Source organism: Mustela nivalis, assembly GCF_964662115.1.
Source record: "Mustela nivalis genome assembly, chromosome: 13".
NCBI classification, from domain to species: domain Eukaryota; kingdom Metazoa; phylum Chordata; class Mammalia; order Carnivora; family Mustelidae; genus Mustela; species Mustela nivalis.
The window spans coordinates 88,454,962-88,469,813 of NC_139032.1; the positions used below are offsets into that span (position 1 = coordinate 88,454,962).

General features: G+C 58.7%; 1 protein-coding gene across 2 annotated transcripts in view; it reads left to right on the plus strand.

Annotated features, from left to right (window-relative positions):
- The window catches only part of LAMC3 (laminin subunit gamma 3), a 55,323-nt gene that overhangs the window by 38,809 nt on the left and 1,662 nt on the right, over positions 1-14,852 (plus strand). For both annotated transcript variants that reach the window (XM_082695977.1, XM_082695978.1), the window contains 13 exons: positions 650-803; positions 1,492-1,634; positions 2,119-2,297; positions 3,600-3,741; positions 5,187-5,389; positions 5,986-6,062; positions 6,478-6,612; positions 7,702-7,849; positions 8,852-9,001; positions 9,173-9,275; positions 11,636-11,835; positions 12,360-12,506; positions 12,598-12,697. In XM_082695977.1, the coding sequence (XP_082552103.1) occupies positions 650-803; positions 1,492-1,634; positions 2,119-2,297; positions 3,600-3,741; positions 5,187-5,389; positions 5,986-6,062; positions 6,478-6,612; positions 7,702-7,849; positions 8,852-9,001; positions 9,173-9,275; positions 11,636-11,835; positions 12,360-12,506; positions 12,598-12,697 (1,881 nt within the window). The remainder of the gene's footprint in view (positions 1-649; positions 804-1,491; positions 1,635-2,118; positions 2,298-3,599; positions 3,742-5,186; positions 5,390-5,985; positions 6,063-6,477; positions 6,613-7,701; positions 7,850-8,851; positions 9,002-9,172; positions 9,276-11,635; positions 11,836-12,359; positions 12,507-12,597; positions 12,698-14,852) is intronic.

A 14,852-nucleotide genomic window follows, 5' to 3' on the forward strand; every position in this document is an offset into this window, starting at 1 on the left:
AGCCTCGTTCTAATCAAGGCCAATCCTGTGATTTTTTTCGTTTGTTCTTTGCCTTGGTAATTTCGTACTTATCTCAAGCCCTACGGTTAGTGCCTACGACTGTCCTCGGTGGCGGTGGCAGGCAGCACCCCTCATGTCAGTGCCGCCCCTGGGCTCCATCAGGCTCTCCCTCTCCCCTTAGCACTCAGCCCCCGTCCCGCTCAGAGGGCCACAGCGTGCCTTGGCCCGTGGAAGGCCTCCGGAAGTGCTGGCGGGAGAATCTGGGCGTTGCCCCCAAACTTACTTGCTCCAGAGCCCTTTCTCCGGCCTCTGTGGAGCCCAGGGGAGACGGGTCAAGAGACCCAGAACAGTGGGCACATGGGTCCACCCGTGACTCCCTGCCAGGTCTCTGGCCTTCTCTCCAGCCGACTGGGGTTCAGGGCAGGCTCAGAAGAGCCATGTGTCACGTGATGATTCTAGACTTTCTCTCCAAAGACATAGGAAATAGGATGAGAGTTGAGCACAGGCCTAGAGTCTTTTTCCAGACAAAGCTTAGGATCCTGGGTTGAATGTGAGTCATCCCCGTGGGCTCCCCATCTTCTCCTGGACTCCCAGAGTTTGAGCTGATGATCTGGTGATTCCCCAACACCGTTTCTGCTTCCGTCCCCAGCCTGCGGCTGCCACCCCGAGGGCTCCGTCAGTGAGCAGAGAACCTGTGACCCGGTAACCGGCCAGTGCCCCTGCCTGCCTCATGTGATGGGAAGGGACTGCGGCCGCTGCAGCCCTGGCTTCTACGACCTCCAGGCTGGGAGGGGCTGCCGTAGGTGGGTGGGGTGAGGCGGGGAGGGCCCTTCCCTTGGCTGTGTCTCCAGGATGGGAGAAGCCAGGGAGCCCCCGAAGGGGAGATAGGTGTGGAATGTGTCATCCAGGCCCCCTGCCAGGAACACTGTGCCCTGCCCCACAGGGGGACAAAGGAACGGTCCCTTGAGGGGTCAGACTCGTGGCCCTGCCAGCCCAGGACGCAGGCCAAGCGCAGCCCTGAGGGACATCTGGGTGGGCAGGGGGCCGGTTTGGTCTCTGATTCCCTGCTCAGTGACACCATCCCTCCATGACCTTTTTGGCCAGAGCGGCACCTTAATGTCTTTAGGGAGCAGTGAAGGACCCCAGGAAAACGTCCAGTGCAACAAACAGGCTTCTCCCTTGCAAGACTTCTCAGAGCCTTTAATATGCTAATTGCATTGTGACTTTCCAACACAGGGGTATATATAATCTGCAAGATTTATAGGTCCCCATAGCCCTTTTTGGGGGGAAGGGGTAGCATTTTTGTGAGACTGTGCTTCCCAGGACACAGCTGGGGGTAAGCTGTTGGACGTGTAGCCACCTGGCAATGGGGCCTTGCCAGCAGAGGGTGTGATCCCAGAGTTCCTCGCCGGCTGCGGCCAGCCGAGGCTGGGTGGGGAGCGGCCCAGAGCTGGTCTCCCACTCGGGCTCCTTCCCCCTTCCCTATCCTAGCTGCACGTGTCATCCGCTGGGCGCCCAGGAGGACCGCTGCCACTCCAAGACTGGGCAGTGCCCGTGTCGCCCGGGCGTTGAGGGCCAGGCCTGCGACAGATGCCAGCTGGGTTTCTTCGGCTTCTCCATCAAGGGCTGCCGAGGTGAGGAGGCTGGCTGTGTGCCGGCCGCCCGGAGGGTGGGGCCTTGAGGTTTCTGGACAGAAGAGCCACTGGGACGCCAGCCATGTGGCCAGGGAAGGAAAGATCGGCTACTTTCCTGTAGAAAGGCCTGTCTTCTAAGAGCAGCCATACGTACAGGGAGTGAGAGAGTATAGGAACCCAAACTCTAGCCCCAGGATTCACTGCTCACTGTGTGCGCGGGCCATCAAGTTCCCTCTCTGGGCCCCCGCGCCCCTCCCTGCACAGCTGGGCTGCCCGGTCATTCCTAAACATGGCGGCTTCGCAGACCCAGGAACCCTGACGTAAGTCAGTCACCACCTCTGACATTCCGACTCAGTTTTCCGGGAAGGACCCAGGAGTGTGATTGAGCTGGACCTGGGGTTTCCGGAGTGGCCAGGCGTGAGGCTGCAGGGGACGTGGAGGTCCCAGTGAGGGGTGCGGGTGCCATCCACCCCGGTTCCCTCAGCCTGCAGGTGCTCCCCGTTGGGCGCCGCCTCGGCCCAGTGCCACAAGAACGGCACGTGCGTGTGCAAGCCTGGCTTCGTGGGCTACAAGTGTGACCGCTGTCAGGACAACTTCTTCCTTACGGCCGGTGGCACACGCTGTGAGGAGTGCCCATCCTGCTACGCCCTGGTGAAGGAGGAGGTGAGCCCACCCTACCTCCCATCACTTCACACCCCCCCCTGAGTGCCCGCTCTGTGCTGGGCACCAGAATGGCCCGCTCAGCCCTGGCTCTCAGGCCTTCTGGGGCCACTGGTCACCTCCCGCCTGCGCCTCCCCAGCCATCGGGCCGATGTCAGCCCCGCTCCCCCCTCCCGTCTGCCCGTCGCTGGCTTCTGAGCGGACAGAGGAGCGCCTCGCACCGGCTGTCCTTCCCGAGCACCCGCACCCACGTCTCACCCTTTCTCAAGTTCTGCGGGGATGAGACAGTAGAAGGCCCTTTGTGGGGAGGGTCAGGAGGAGGGCCATGCCCGTTCTGGGGCACAAGTAGAATGTTGAGCAGGGAGCTGGTGTGGTACGGGGGTCAAGAGCGTGAGCTCTGGGGTTCCCCTACCCGGCCCCATTCGTTATTCCCGTTAACAGGTAACAGGTTTGGTAAGTTTGGGTGTCTCTCCTATTCCACAGTGGACCTAAGCCTGCAGCCCTTTCCCTGACCGGGGAGGCCAGCCGACAGAGTGAAGGTGCTCTAGAAAGACGCAATGATGGGCGCCGAGCATAAGTGGCCCCCGGGCAGTGCCTGGGCCAGTCCCTGAGGTCAAACCCAGGAATGTGTCTGCGGGAAAACGGGCGAATAGTCACACCAAACAAACAAGGGTGGCAAACAGCCTTGTTCAGAACAGTTTTGCTTCCCAATGAGTTTAGAATTTTGTTTTTTTAACCTGGATTTTGCCATCAAATAGGGAATGGAAAGACGTAGGGTTTTTCAGAGTATTCTGGACTTTTGGAATCAAAGAGAGGGCTTGGATCTGGCATCCCCTGGCCCTTGGGGCCGTTACAGGGTGAACGTGAGCAAGTGTGTGGCTGGCAGGTGCCCTGTAAATACAGTTACTGTTCGTGTGACTAAAAGAACAGCGCTAGGAGACACTGCATGGCACACTCACTCGGCCAACAGGTATCCAGGTGCACCTTCTCTGTGACAATACAGCAGGACAGACAGATGCTCCTGGGGCTTCCCTTCTCATCCCTCTCTAAGTGGAACAAGGATGTGGTCCACTGAACCAGCGGGTGCGGCAGGTGCTGTGGGCGTGAGAAGGGAAGGGACCACTAGGAGGAGGGGTGGGCAAGGCTGGTTCTCCAAGATCTGCTGCATCCTCAGCTTTGATGCCCAGGACAAGATGGGAGAAGCCAACTGCTAGCCAGGGAAGGCCAGGCAGAAGCCAGGGGGACGCGTCCAGCACGACTTCAGGCAGCCGGCCTCACACACCCTTCTTTTCCTCACTCCTCCAGGCTGCCAAGCTGAAGGCCAGGCTGACCCTGATGGAGGGGTGGCTGCAGGGGTCTGACTGTGGCCAGCCCTGGGAACCACTGCACATTCTGCAGGGAGAGGCCCCACGGGGGGGTGTCTACCAGGGTCACCACCTGCTGCAAGGTACAGTGAGAGAGAAGAGCGGGAGGCAGCGGGCTGGCTGGCTGGCCAGACACACCCCACCGGCCCTTTGGTCTGCTCTCACGATGCTTCAGAAGCTCTTGGCTCGGCCCTAGAAGAAGTCACTTTCTAGGAGTGCCTGTCTGTCCTGCCCACCTGCATGGGCTCCTCCCATGACAGTCTTCTCTCTCCTGGATCTTTCCTTCACTGTCCCCCACCCGGTTCTACTCTGTAACCTTAAGAATACTAGTCTCTGAGGAGAGCATCTAGCCCCAGTCGCACCCAGAGCACAGGCACAGTGAGGACAGGGCTGGAGTCGTTCACGGGTTCACCGCGCGACAAATGACCACTGAGGCGCTGTCCCGGGTGCTGAACAGGTGGCCTGTTGCTGTCTTGCCTGTTGGCCATTTTGCTCACTCCCCAGCATAGAAAACCAGTGTATGGGGGCGGAAGGGGAAGCTGTTATTAGAGCCAGGTGGAATCTGGCCTCCGGACACTGTGATCTGGGGAAGCTTGACAGTGAATTGATTCTTCTGTGTAATTTTATGTTCATAAGCACCTGTGCTCATCTCGCAGCCAGGCATAGGTAAGCTGAGCACCTGTTAGCAACACTCATTATCAGAATAGGGAGCTTCCAGGGGCGCCTGGGTGGCTCAGTGGGTTAGACAAAAGCGTCTGCCTTTGTTCAGCTCAGGTCATGATCCCAGGGTCCTGGGATCAAGCCCCGCATCGGGCTCTCTGCTCAGCAGGGAGCCTGTTTCCTCCTCTCTCTCTGCCTGCTTCTCTGTGATCTCCATCTGTCAAATAAATAAATAAAATCTTTTTAAAAAGAAAAAAAAAGAATAGGGAGCTTCTAGATGCTCTGAGTTAAAAGATCCATACTTAGGGTGCCCGGGGGACTCCGTTGGTTAAGCATCTGTCTTCGGTTCAGAGTCCCAGGATCAAGTCCTGCATCGGGCTTACTGCTCAGTGGGGCGTCTGCTTCTCCCTCTGACCCTCTCCCCACCATGCTCTCTCTCTCTCTCCCTCTCTCTATCTCTCTCTCTCTCAAATTAATAAAATCTTTTCTAAAAAAGCCCATACTGAGCCCCACTGCAGATCACAGAGCTGACCCGAGGCAGCTGTGTTTCTGCGGTCTCAGATTTGGGAATTGCTTGTTGTGACTCTAACCCGTCTGGATTCCTTCTAGCCCCTCCACTGTGCTGACTTCCGGTGTCAGCACCGGAAGCACTGGGCTGTGACTGGCCTCTGCTGGGCCTCAGCCTTTGCATCTGTAAAATGGCGAGGCTCTTGCCGTGGAACTGGCTGGTGGTGCTCAGGTCCGGTGATAGAGCTCAGCTGTGCCAGGCAGAGTGCAAGGCACAGACGGGGGGTTCCCCCGAGGGTGAGCGTTTGATCGAGAAATTTCAATTGCTCCGTGACCCCTGGGCTTTGTGGGCTTCATGCAGGAGCCCAGGAGGCCTTCCTGGAGCAGGTGACTGGCCTCGAGGGTGCGGTGAAGGCTGCGCGGGAACAGCTGCGGGCGCTGAGCAGTGCCCGCTGTGCCCAGGCCCAGGCAGAGAAGACCTGCAGCCAGCTGGCAGAGCTTGACACAGCACTGGAGTCCTCAGAAGAAGAGATTGTGCAGGCGGCCATCATCCTCAAATCTCTGGTACCCCAGGGGCCCCTCCTCACTACCCGCCCCAGGCTCCCCTGGCGATTGATCTGGTGGGCCCTGGTGTGCCTTTTTGGAGAGGCTCAGTTTCCTCACCCGCAGAATGGGTGTCACGCGGTACCCCTTGTGCTGACTCTGTGGGATCACGTCCGCATAGACAAGAGCCCGTTCCAGGTGGACAGTGAATGCCCATTGAATGAGGACTGGGCGGCATTACTGCCGTTGCCACGTTCTGGGGCTCTGCTCGCCGGATGCTGACTTGGAGGCTTTATGTAGCATTTTTTAAAAAAAGATTTTATTTATTTATTTGACAGAGATCACAAGTAGGCAGAGAGGCAGGCGGGGGGGGGGGCGGGGTGCTCAGAGTCAGGCTCCCCGCTGAGCAGAGAGCCGATGGGGGCTCCACCCCAGGACCCTGGGATCATGACCTGAGCCGAAGGCAGAGGCTTTAACCCACTGAGCCACCCCGGCGCCCCTTTATGTAGCATTTGTAAAGTAACTGGCACGGTCTGGTTCTCCCAGTAATTTAACTGAACGAGGCCCTTGCCCTTCAGGGATGGCCCTCAGTTTCTCCTCTCTCTCTCGCTTTAAAGGTGATTCCTCAGGAAGGGTCCAGCCAGCCCACCACCTGGAGCCCCCTGGCCACAGAGGCCCGTGCCCTCGCCATGAGGTGAGCCCCCAGGTCCCAGGAGCCTGGTCCTGAAGGGAGCCCCGCCCTTTTCCTGGAGGTTCTGGGGTCAGGGTCAGCCTGAGAGGTGTCCCCCTGCCCGGATTCAGAGCCAGATTGTGCTGCTCACCCTCTCCTGTGACGGCTTTATTAGGGCGCCCGTATCATCATTGTCCAAACTGAGACTTCACATGCGACGAAAGGCCTGACAGATCACTGTGCAAGACAATGGGCAGATTCCGTGTGACAGGAGCAGGGCCGTGGGTCCCTGCCCATCAGCCTTTGCTGTGTCAGGCGGAGGGAGGGGTGGAGCCTGGCGCTCGGGGCCGGACTCCCACATGGTGGGAGCGGTGGGTTCGGTCCCAGGTCCCCTTCTCTGTGAGCTGTTGCTGAAGGTCAGGTGGACGTTTCCTTACAGCCACAGGGACACCACTGCCAGGATTGAAGCCATTGCTCGGAGGGCCCTGGTCGCCTCCAACACCAGCTATGCACTTCTCTGGAGTCTGCTGGAGGGCAGGGCGGCCTCGGAGGCCCAGCAGCACCTGGAGGACAGGTGAGGCCTCCCCGGTGTGGGTAGAAGCTTGAACCGGCCTCCTCCAGCGGCCAGATCCTGGCTGGAGGCTGCTGGCCCAGAGCTGGCTTCCTTCCCGAGTCCTGATGTGCTTGGGGTGGGGGCGGGGGAGATACTGAGGTCTTGGGCTCACTGGGTGGTGAGTTACAGGAGCCCTCTTGGGCCTGGGGTGCAGCTCAGCCTCTAGAGAGAAGGGATGAGTGCGTCTCTCTTTCTCACCCCTGCATCATCCCCAGCCCCATTCCCGACCCCCACCCTCCTCCCGGCAGCTCCTCTCAGACACCAGCTTCCTGCTTGGCCTCTGCTTCTCTGCCATGGGTGACCCTCTTATGTCTTCTGTAGTGGAGGGTCAGGAGAGACACAGCAAGGTCTCAAAAGTCTCAAGTTGACTTCCTAGATGAGAGAATCCAGTTGGCCCACCTCCAGTCAGATGACCCACCCCCAGTCCCCTGGCATGACTAGGGTGAAATCACATGACCCCCTCCCGGGGCAGGAGTGGGGGCAGGGGCTGTCTGAGAAGTGGGGAGAGATGAGAGGTAGCCAGATGTCCCTGCCCTGGCAGTGTCCGTGGCAGAGCTGGGTGGGGAGGGGGTGATCAGCTGGGTGGGACAGGGAGCTGTTCTAGGTGGTTGACTACACCCCCTTGGAGCCCAAGGAGCCCCAGAGCTCTCCGTGCATCTGGAGAGTGCTTGCCCAAGGTCACCCGAGGGCACAGCAGATCCAAGACCAGGGCCTGGGCTTCTGTCCCTTCCCCAGCACCAGGCGCTTTCCACTTAGTGATTCAGCCAGAGGCTTCCAGCATTTGCAAAGCAGATGACTGGAGAGTGGAAACCAGGGGCAAGCCCCTTCAGAAAAGAGTGCTCGAATTGAATGAATGAAGAAACAAGAATGAGCTGCCTCTCCTGCCTTTTCCATTCATCCGAGAGCTGCAGGGTAGCGGCCAGTTTCCGAGGCCAGCTGCTGAGTTCTGACATTGAAGAGGGCTCCAGTCGGGGGTCTGGGGAGACAGCCATGGGGCAGGATGGCCCTGTGCCCTCTGCTCTGTGAGCCACCTCAGCTGTCTGCTTTCAGGTACCAAGAGGTCCAGGCGGCCCAGAAGGCGCTGGGCAGAGCTGTGGCACAGGCGCTGCCCGAAGCGGAGAGGGCACTGGCCGCCGTGCAGCGAGTCCGTGCAGACGCCGCCCTGGGCCTGGCCTCGCCAGCCGCCTCCTCAGCACTGGTCAGCCCCGCCGGCTGCCCCGGAGCTCAGCCTGGGGTGGGGGTGGGAGAAGGCGGCGGCTGGGAAGCCGGTGCATCCCAGGCCTGGGCAGATGATGTGGCTTATTTTTAACTAGATGGCAGTCAATTAAAACGAGCTGATCCACCTCCGTGGCTTGGCCGAGCGCCTGCCTGGCTCCGAGTAAGCGCTGGGCCAGGCTTTGTTGTGGGTTGTGATGACAATAGTGAGACCAGGCGTCTTCTCCGTGGTGGCATTAGCAAAGGCACCAGACAGACGTGGGATCAAATCCCAGCTCCGCCGCTCCAGATCTGTGACCTTGGCCAAGGATGTCCCCCACTCCCCAACCCGTACTTCGGTTAGGTCCTCTGTCCGCTAGGGCTCGCCCCTTCGGTTATCTGAGGGCTGGGTCTACGGGGCTGGGAGAGGATTCATGAGTCGTGGGCAAGGTGGCCTTAGTGCTTGTCGGCCCCCTGGGGAAACCCGCTCCATCACATCTGCCTAGTAATCCTGAAATCCCAGAACTTGGAACCTGCCCTTTAAGGAAGAGACTGAGCTTCTACAGATATATTTGGGGCAAAACCTAATGGGCCTGAGGCTGCATATTTGTGCTCAGAACCCACACAGTTCTGCTTCTCTCCGGCCAGGAGGATTCTGAATATGGAGGTACATCCGGCCCCAGGGTTTCCGCTGAGACTGTGGGCCTGGGGAAGGAAATGCCGGTCAGGGAGGCCTACTAGTAACTAGTAACTAGTAACTAGTAGAGCTAGTAGAGCTGAAATAGAGACAGGTTCCCCCACCTGGTGGCCCCCACCCCCAGCCCCTCTGCTCCCCGGATCCTGTCCCCAGCATTCCTGCTCCCACCTGGTGGCCCCCACCCCCAGCCCCTCTGCTCCCCGGGTCCGGTCCCCAGCGTTCCTGCTCTCCAGGCACCTCTCACCCACTAGGGTTCTGCCCCTCAGACCTTCCTGCCAGGCCCTGCCTGAGCTCACCATGTCCCTGCAGCCTCAGAAGTCCCAGGCGGGGGCCCTGAGCCAGAAGGTGCAGGCCCTGGAGGAGACGGTCGCATCCAGAGAACGCCGGGTCACTGAGGCGGCCCAGACTCTCCAGGCCACCGCCCGGGCCGTGCTGCGCAAGATTGAGCCCTTCACACAGGTGGGCTCCTATCCTTTGAGGCAGGCATCTGGGGGGCTGTCCCGAGGGTGTCCTGGAGTCAGGGGGGGCGGGGAAGGGAGGGGAAGGGCCAAGACCAGAAATCGTCCTTGCCGACCCTCCAGTGCCTCCCGCCTGCAGCGCCGCCTGCCAAGCCTCTCTCTTCTCCCTCAGCTCCGCCAGGAGGCCAGAGACGCCCTGACCCAGGCTTCCTCATCCGTCCAGGCGGCCACAGTGACTGTCACAGGAGCCAGGACCCTGCTGGCCGACCTGGAAGGTACGCATGCCTTGCCGAGCCTGAGGCTTCTTGAGGCACAAATGCCTGTGACCACCACCCGGACTCCTGCCTCAGCCAGGCCGGTGTGGCCCTGGGGACAAGAGGGGGGCAGAAGTCCGGTTGTGGGGGCATAAGTCAAAGATCCCGTTCCCTGCCCCAGCCCAGCCAGGGCCTCTCCCGTGGCCGCCGGTCTTGCCCTCCCACGCCGCTCTCTGGCATCTCGCCTACACGGCCATCAGCCATCAGACCACACCCGTGAGGGCCGAGAGGATCTGATGCCCTCAGCCGTCTGCACCTGGTCTAGTCTGCTCTGACCGGGGTCCTGTCACCTGGTACAAACACCTGCCACGTCCGGGGCTCAGCTGGGGCCACGGGGAAGGGGACAGACTTCTCTTGAGAAAGGGGTATGGTTGATGCCAGTCCAGGTCTCCTCGAGCTCTAGGAAAATGAAGCTGAGTGGCCCCATTTTATAGATGTTGGAGACCAAGGAAAGGGATTGACGGCTGTCCCTGGGTCAGAGGTGCGCTGAAGAGAAGCTGTCCAGTGTTAGGTTCTCCAGCTCCCTGTCCCCTCCAGAGAGAAGCCCCCTCACCCTTTATCTGTGGCTCCGCCCAGTGAACTGGGTAAGGCAGGAACACAGGCAGACCCAGAGGCCCCTTGGGGTTTGAGACTGGGAGTCAGGCTCTGCGTTCCCCTCGGCTCCAAGGACTTCCTCCCCAACTCCATCGCTGCCGCTGAGAGATGTGCCTCCAGCCTCGGCCTCCTGCCCCCTGAGGCAGAGGGCGAGCTGGCCGGTGCTTCCGGTTCTCTAGGTTTCTCTGTGGTGGGAGGCCTGGCCACCCACTGACCGGGGACTTCCAATGGGGGCCGTGGCCATGAGTACTTGCCTCTGAGTCGCGTTCAGTAAATTCTGTGATACTAGTGATGGAATATTAGGACTAGATGGAATATAATAGGACTTCTGGGAATAGGAATATAATTAGGACTAGATGGAATATTAGGACTTCTGAACATTAAAATCTTAAGGCTTATTAAAGCCACCTGCTGCAGCCCCCTCGGCGGGCAGGGGGCTCCTCCGCCCTCTGCTTCCCTACTTCCAGCAACATGTGCTTACCAGCCCACGAGCTATCGCCTTCTCACTGGGGGACGTACTGCGTGGAAATCTGCCTCCTTGGTGCAGTACCTCCGTCCACGTGAGGACTCATCTCAAACTGCTAACCCTGGGCTAATGTCCCCATTCCTACCCCTTTTCAGAGACACCCCCTCTCACCACCAATCGGTCTGTGCTCAGTGGATATTTAGAATGAAAGGAAAATTCATTGAATATGGTACAGCTTTCCCCAAGGGGGTGGCCTTGGGGCCTTTAGCCCAAGACCACCAGTCGGTTTGTGTTCAGATAAGTTTAGGAAATGTTGCTACTGTAGTGCCCTCCCGAGGCCATACAGTGCATACTTTATGATATTAAAGGTCCTGAGAAGTCCTGTAACAAAGAAACCTGGTTCTCTTTCTTTAAGTTTGACGTTTCCTCCTGATGTTTAGTAACACCCTGTAGAGTTAGCACTCCATGGAGTGCATTTTAAGAAACATCAACTTCGTGTATGAGAAACTAAAGTAGATCTAATTTCTCTGTTATCTTCATGGAAAATTGCATGACATTCTGCCTTGGATGGCTTGATTCATTTTAAAATCTGACTATCGTTAGAACTCCCAATTTCCCTTCAAATTTTATTTGAAAGAAAAGGAAAAAGTCTCTCTTCTTTACAGAGGGAAGCCACTTCTTATTAGGTAATAAAACCTATGCAAATCATAATACTTCCCTTTTTGTCTTGGCTGCTAGGAAGCTCAGAGGTGAACAGAGCATTTAGTGCCTGAGATGTCATTATCCTAATTTTCTGGCCCTTCGCACTCCTCTCCTTCCCTCCTCATCCCCGCCCCCCCCTCAGTTGCATATGGTCCTTGGTTTTTCACTTCAGTGGTCCAGTTGTTGACGTACCTGTCACTGTTACTATAAGCTGCTTTAAAGCCTTTTTAGACATAAGAGAGGTACAGAGAAAGAGCTGAATGGATTTTCTGGGTACTGAGGTGTGGCTCCCCATCCAGTCCCAACCCCAGCCCAGGTATCAGCCGTGTAATCTCATGATTTTAACAAACACCACGATATAACATGAATCTTTAAATTCACTGAACAGTGCATGTTACTCATTGCTCGCTTGTTTCCCAAAAGAGCTTCCGGAGGTTTCCTGTAGATCTCCTGCCCTCAGCACCTCCCTCACGTTGTCTGGGGACCACACGCAGTGGCTGCCTGGCAGGCTCTCAGGGCAGGGGCCACCCTCCTGACACTGCCTCCCCCGGGTTTGCAGGACTGAAGCGGCAGTTTCCGCAGCCCAGGGACCAGGCCGCGCTGGGGAGGAAGGCAGGTGTTGTCAGCGACAGGCTCCTCGTAGACTTGAAGAAGAAGACCAAGCAGGCGGAGAGGATGCTGGGAAACGCAGCGTCTGTCTCCTCCAGTGCCAAGAAGAAGGGCAGGGAAGCCGAGCTGTTGGCCAAGGACAGTGCTAAGGTCAGGGCCATGGGTGTGACGATGTCCCTGCCTTCTGGGCCTGTGGGAGGACGGTCCTGGAAGAAATGCCCCTTCTGTAGGTGAAACGGGGTCCCCACAGATCTGCCCCCATCCGCGTAGACCATGCTGAACGCTCCGCACTTACCGAGGGCTCAGGGGCCCCAGGCCAGTGACCCTGTTGATTCCTCAAGAAGTAGGTGTCACTGTTGTCACTGGCGTCCTGGGTGTGGACCCCGAGGCCCAGTCCGGGTGACCAGGACTCTCACCGACGTCTGTTTGGCTTTACTCCCCCAAACCTCTAAGCTCTTATTTTTAAATTGGGGCCAAAGTCCAGACTGTGCGTCCCTCTAGCCCGCCGCTGCCTCTGCGCGTGTCGCCCGCGTCCAGTCCGTGTTTGTGAAATGAACGAATGACCTGGGGCTCACACTGACGACTGCTCGGCATCACGGCCGTCGGTGCCCTTTCCTTCTGAAAGGACTCAGTGCGCTCACCCTCTCCCCGCTCTGCTGCTGCCCACCCCCCAGCTCGCCAAGGCCCTGCTCAGGGAGGGCCAGCAGGAACACCGCCGGGCAGGCCGGCTCTCCAGCCAGACGCGGGCGATGTTCCGACAAGTCTCCCGGCAGGCGCTCACCTCGCAGGCCCGCAGACGGGAGCTGGAGGACGCAGGGCAGGTACGTGTGCCGAGACCCCCAGCCCCCACTCCCGTTTCCTCCTGGCCCCCGAGCCAGCAGGGAGCCGGTCAAGCTTTCCCTCCCGCCCTAGATGGGTGCCAGGCTGAATTCCTTGGAACGGCAGATCCGAGAATCGCGTGCCTCCCTGGAGAGGGACGTCCAGGCCTTGTCGGAGCTGCTCTCCAGGCTGGGTAAGGAGACCCTTGGGTCCCTGGAGCACCCCCAGGAGCTTCTGGGAGGCCCAGTCCTAGAGAAGCTTTCCTCCTCACCCCCAGATACCCACGGTCCCCCCTCCTCAGCCACAAGCATTTGAAATAGCCCCAGGCTGTCCTGCAAGGTAGGGCTGATGTCACTGTGCCCCTCCAGGGGCCGCTAGTCTGGTGTTGCGGGGGTGGACGGGGGCACAGAAAACTCAGCAGACGAAACACCTGTGGGGACCACAGGAGCAGATGGGCTCTGCGTGGCTGAGGGTTTCAGAGGAGGAGAGAGAATGTCAGAGAAGCAAGGATGGCCTCGAATCAGATGGTCTGGAATCAGACCAAGACTCAAGTCTGGTGCTTTCCCTTCCCTGGCTGTGGGACCTTGGGAAAACCACTGTGCCTCTCTGAGCCTCAGTTCCCTCATCTGTAAAATGGACGTAAGCACCAGCGTCATGTAAAAAGTGCTTGCCACCTGCGTGGTGAGAGCCGGTGAGCAGCAGCTCTCGGGGAGGAGCCTCGGCAAGGAGGCCTCTCAGATGAAGGGGAGAGCATCCGGCAAGGCCCGGATGAGCAGGGCGGGGGAGCGGAGGACAGTAGCCGTGCATTTTCCAAAACCGTGGTAACATGCATGCAACATAAAATTGGCCATTTTAACCATCTTCAGGCACACAGTTCAGAGGCATTAAGTACATTCACACGTGGCGCAGCCGTCCCTGCCATCTGTCTCCAGAACTTTCAAACCAAAACACCGTACCCATTACACACAAACTCCCTATGCTCCAGCCCCTGGCACCCCCACCTGGGACCTCTTTGGTCTCTGTGAACTTGACACTCCAGGGACCTCATGTCCCTGTGTCCTTCTGTGACTGGCTTCTGCCCCTTAGTGTCACGTCCTCAGGGTCACCTACATAACAGCACACATGTGGCCTCATTACTAATAAGGGGAAGAATCACCATGTTCCACGTCGTGTTTGCATGCCAGGCCCTAAGCTTTGCATGCTCGTGATCTGGAATGCTCTGCTTGGGAGTCAAGGTCCCGGATTCTCTTGTCGTCTTGCGGACAGGCAGTCTGAGGCACAGAGTTTAAGTGATGTGCCCGGGGCCCCATGGCCAGTCAGTGGGGAAACTGAGGTTTGCACACAGGTCTGACAGATTCGGGGTGCCCACTGGTAGCCACTGGTCTGTTCCTGACGCCAAGGACTCAGAGCACTGGCCGCATTGCTGTCCGGTGCTGTGCCTGAGTTGGGGGCGCAGGCGTGAGCAGCCCCCAGAGGGCCCTGCCTGGGGGCCCCCACAGTGCAGGTGGAGTGTGGCTACAAGCTGAACCTGCATCTTGAAGGCCAGGTAGTTGGGGCCTCCCCGTGGTTGGGGTCTTTGCTGGGAGCGGGATCTGCCCAGGCCAGCGGTGCTCAGCTTCCCGATGCCTCCTCCTGCCCACCGCACCCCCCCCCCGCCCTCAACTGCCTGCCCTCTGACCTCCACCTTCGTTGCCCAGGAAATTTGGGGGCTCAGGGGAGCTCTGGCCCCTGTGGGATCCTGTGGGATTAGAAGCCATTTAGAATTTACTTTCCCATCCCCAAGGCTGAACCTCATCTTCCTGTGAAATGTCACCCATAAATGAGAAGGTGACAAGGGCCAGACTGGGGAGACAGCCCGTGGATTCCATGCCACCACTACCACCACCAAGTTCAAGTGTGGGCACCGGGCCCCGCCTCCTTGTTTTAGCCTCCATGAGGCTTTGGGAAGTACTGAACTCCAAGAAACAGAGTTAACCCATGCTGGGCCAGGACGAGACCCCTGGTGCCTGCTTACAGGAGTCCGCAGCCCCTCCTGCCCCCTCCGCTTCCACAGCTCTATTCTAATGCCAGGGGCACTGCTTTTTACCCCAGTGGCCGTCCGCGTCTTGGCACAGGAGGCATCTTTAAATGCGTGTTCTCGGCAAATCGGCATGGAGCCGTGGGGACCTTGTGCCACACACGGCTTTGGGAAATGGGCTCAGGACCCACGCGGGGAGTTCTTTCTATCAATAACAGTAGTACCCACGACAAAAAGGAACCGTTGCCCAGTGCTGCCTAGGGGGAAAGCTCCAGAGTCTTCATGTGCACCCCCTGGGGTGCCCAAGACCAGACACACTGCCTTCTCTGTC